At 63.7% G+C, this 4,179-nt stretch overlaps 2 protein-coding genes across 2 annotated transcripts; one reads left to right on the plus strand and one right to left on the minus strand.

Moving 5' to 3' along the window:
- Positions 1-146: 146 nt before the first annotated feature.
- Positions 147-4,109, plus strand: PpBr36_02199 (uncharacterized protein; the record flags this gene model as incomplete). Its single annotated transcript, XM_029889381.1, has 1 exon — positions 147-4,109. One exon carries the CDS (start codon positions 147-149, stop codon positions 4,107-4,109), a length of 3,963 nt encoding a protein of 1,320 aa, XP_029753975.1.
- PpBr36_02200 (uncharacterized protein) lies at positions 1,692-4,055 on the minus strand (the record flags this gene model as incomplete). Its single annotated transcript, XM_029889382.1, has 2 exons — positions 1,692-3,461; positions 3,756-4,055. 2 exons carry the CDS (start codon positions 4,053-4,055, stop codon positions 1,692-1,694), a joined length of 2,070 nt encoding a protein of 689 aa, XP_029752756.1.
- Positions 4,110-4,179: the final 70 nt, after the last annotated feature.

The raw sequence follows: 4,179 nt of genomic DNA on the forward strand, positions 1-4,179 counted from the left end.
TTTTCTTGTCTAGATATTTCCTCGACGGATCCTCGGTTGCCTTGGTTTCCTTTCAGTTTTTGGAACCCGAGACAACCTGGAGAAGTGGGAGAGATTCTGACCTGCCGGATAATTACCAAAGGGGAAAAAAAAAAGAGAACACGAAAATGACAAAAACCCCCAGTTCGAAACGAAGCAAGTCTCTAGCGAGTCAACGACTATTTCGCGTCTTCTGGCTGCCCGGAGGCAGAGACAAATCGGCATCGGGAAACTCGGTCAAGTTCGTCGACCCGTCGCCGGAGCAGGCCAACGCGCAACTTCTAGCCCAGCGCCACCTCGCCGTCACCGAGTTCCTTGCCAGTGACCGGCGGGTGTCGGTCAATACCGCCAACATCGATGGTGCGCCGGCAGGAGGCATTAGCCGGAGCAACACCTGCCCCAACCTCAACAACCTCTCGGCAGGCGTCAGCAAGGAGGTCCCGCTGGCTGCCAGGAGGAAAAAGGCTACCAGGCTCAGCAATGGACTTCAAATCAAGCTCCCGGCCAGGCCTGCGTCGGTCATCGTCACGAGCGAAAACGCCAAGCTGATCACGACAGCAAGTAAACCCACAACCGCCCCTTCGACACCAGGGCTGAATCCGCCACATCCTCGTTCGGAAAAAGAGCTCGCAGAGGCCGAACAACCAGAGGCCAAAAAGCCAGAGGCCAAAAAGCCAGAAGCCGAAAAGCCCGAGGCCGAAGCGCGGCCCAAGTCTCGCGGCAGCAAATCGGTGACCCAAGTCCCGACATGGAATCTCTTCCGGGCGCAGTGGCCGTTTTACTCCAACAAGACGTCGACGACCGAAGACAAGAAGGAATCGCGGCTGTCTCGGAGTCTGATCCTCGAGCCGACCGAGGGCAGGCCCTGCAGCATGTACGAGAGCCCGAGCTTGGCGGCGCCGGGACTGACGCCGACGCAGGGCAGCTTCCCCATCCCTCCTACCACGGCGCCCAGGCTGAGACACCACAGCCGCAGCGGCAGCTACGGGTCGTGGATCCACACGCCGGACTCGACGTCTCCAAACAGCGGCGGCATGGCCGGCAGTCTGTCGTCGCTCACGGCGCAGACGTCGCTGTCGAGCACCAGCACCAGCACCCGTGTCGACTCGGCAGAGGTCAACCTCAACCGGCGATACGAGGCTGTGCCCGAGAACAAGGTGCCGCCGTGGTACATCAAGGACCTGGACAGCAGGAACAGCAGGAACAGCAGCAACGGCGGCAGCCCAAAGGTGGAAGAGGGCCAGACGCAGCTGACGATGCTGTGCGCCAACTGCAAGCGCGTCGACATGGACTCGCTGTTTCGACAGACCGTAGCGCAGGCGATCCCGCCCGCGAGGGACTTGATCGCCATGGGGACGCTCTTCAGCCTGATGACGCGCAAGCACTGCGGGCTATGCCAGCTCGCCGCCCGGGTCATTGCCAACGACGCCATGCACGGACTCAGGAGGAGCCAGCCGCCGGTCCAAGACACGGACGAGGAGGAGGACGATGCGCCGGTGGATCATGCATCGGCGGTGGTCGGCCTGCTCGAAGAAACGTACTACCTGGCGCCCGGTCGTCTACGAGCACCCGGTCGCAGCCCGGAGCTGTACTTTTTCTCGAGCAAGGACATCAAACAGGGAACCTGGCCCAGGAGGACCATGGCGATCCGACCTATGGAGACGTCTTTGGGATCAGACGCCGGTGAGTGCGGGACAAGCAACAACAACAGCAGCAGCAGCAGCAGCAGCAGCAGCAGCAGCAGCAACAGTAACAATAGCAACAGCAACAATAACAACAACAACAGCAATAACAACAGCAACAACATCCATAATAATAGTAATAATACCAACCAACCTTGCCGAGTCAAGACCGGACGTTTCCTGCGCGCCCCCGGAGAGATGGACTTTGATTGGATCCGAGACCGGCTCCGAGACTGCGAGGACTGCGACGGGCCGAGCGACAGCGGCAACGCGACGATCCTCCCCAAGCGCGACGCGCAGGCGACGGTGCGGGCGGTGGACGTGGTGCAGATGTGCGTGGTGAACCTGAGCGACTACGACAGCTACGTGGCGCTGAGCTACGTGCCCGAGGAGCAGGCAGCAGACGTGCCGCTGCTCCTGCTGCGCCGGGCCAACGAGGCATCGCTGCGCCACCCCAAGGGCCTCCTCAACTGCTGGGACCTGGTGCCGCGCACCGTGCAGGACGCCATCAAGCTGGTGCGCGAGATCGGCGAGCGGTACCTGTGGGTGGACGCGCTGTGCGTCATGCACGACGACGACGACGACGACGACGATGGCGGCGGCGGTCGCGAGGTCGAGACGGTGCGCGAGACGGGCCGCATCTTCCAGGACAGCGTGCTGACCATCTGCGCCTGCTGCGGCGCCGACGCCTCGCACGGCATCCCCGGCGTCGAGCCCGGGTCCAGGCTGAACACGCGCCAGGTCGTCGAGATGGTGGGCGGGAGCATGCTCGGCAGCGTGTTCGCCGGCGCGAGGTGCGAGGACTACGGCGCGGCTCGGAGCCGCTGGGGCAGTCGCGCCTGGACCCTGCAGGAGCAGGTCCTGTCCAGGCGGAGGCTGCTGGTGACGGACGAGTGCGTGACGTGGTGCTGCGGCCACGGCCAGGTGGTCGAGGACGAGGCGGGTGGGTCGTGTTGTAACGACGGCGCCCATCTCCCCAGCAGCCGCAGCAGCAGCAGTAGCAGCAGCAGCAGCGTCCACCTCCTCGACCGGCTCGCGCTCCTCGAACCCAAGACCGGCGACGCAGATACGGCCGTCGTCGGCGGCAGCAGGCAGCAGCAGCAGCAGCAGCAGCAGCAGCAGGCCAGCAACATGGACGTCTACGCGCGCATAGTGGCCGAGTACACGGGGCGAGAACTGCCCGACGTGCGAAGCGCCGAGCGCGCGGTGGCGGGGCTGCTCAACCACCTCGAGCCGGCGTTCAAGGGGCAGTTTCTGTTCGGGCTCCCCGACACGGAACTGGCGGCGGCGCTGATGTGGTCTCAGGTGGGGCCCAGCACGCGACGGAGCGACCCCGCGACGGGCAAGCGGCTCTTCCCGAGCTGGAGCTGGCTCGGCTGGACGGGGCGGGCGTCGTACCCGTGGCTGGTGGAGCGCACGATGCCCATGTCGGAGGATCCGGGATCGCCGCTGCTGTGGCAGAACCAGGCCGTGAGCATCGGGGACCCGCACGACGAGTGGTTCACGGGCGAAGACTACCGGCTCAACGGGCTGCCGCAGGCCAACCACGACCAGCTGACGCAGGGCCTGCCGGCGCGGTGGTGCGAGCACGAGGACGACGGCTGGACGCACGTCGACGGCCACGACGCCACCGTCGACGACGCATCCCGCGCCGGGAGGTGGCTGCACCCGGTGCTCGAGGCGCCAGACGACGCCGGCGGCAGGGTCCACCGCTTCCTGCGCGAGGGGGACAGGGACGACGGGCTGCTGCGGTTCCACACGCTGTCTGCGAGGTTTGCACTGGAGCGGAAAGTGCGGGTTCGGACAAGGGACAATAATGATGACAACAACAATAACAACAACAACAACAAGGACACCAAGATTCACATGGTGCGGGTACTCAACAAGCGCGGCTTTGCGTGTGGGTACGTCTACTGGCCAGCCGACAGACCGCTGCCGTCGAACCGCCACAGCAGTTGCTACGGCTACGGACAGACGGCGGCGGCGACGGCGGCGGCGGATAAAAAAGTCACGCACGAATTCGTCGTCCTCTCCCGGGCCAGTGCGAGATCAGACCCGCGCATCGGGCAGGAGCTGCTCCACGCCACGCCCCTGAGCGAGCTGAGCAAGGTCTATTCGATGGACTACCTGGTGGGCGGGGGCAGGCATCACCGTCTGCGGCCGACCATGGGCGACGGTGGAGAGGGGTCCAGGGAGGACGGGAGGGGAGGGCCAATCATTGACGACATGGCCCAGTTCGACACGCGACTGTATGATCCAAGCACGCCCTGGGGTCTCTTCAATGTCATGATGATCCAGTGGAGACATGGAGAGGAGGGTCAAGTCGCCGAGAGGGTGACCGTCGGGAGGATACATGTTGCGGCCTTTATGGATGCCTGGCCGGTCGAAAAGAACATTGTCCTGGGGTAATAGATTCGGGGGGAAGGGGGCGAAAAAAAAAAAAGAGAAAAGAACAAAAAAAAAAAGAGGCGACCCGAGA

The sequence above is a fragment of the Pyricularia pennisetigena genome, chromosome 3, assembly GCF_004337985.1.
Source record: "Pyricularia pennisetigena strain Br36 chromosome 3, whole genome shotgun sequence".
Lineage (NCBI taxonomy): Eukaryota > Fungi > Ascomycota > Sordariomycetes > Magnaporthales > Pyriculariaceae > Pyricularia > Pyricularia pennisetigena.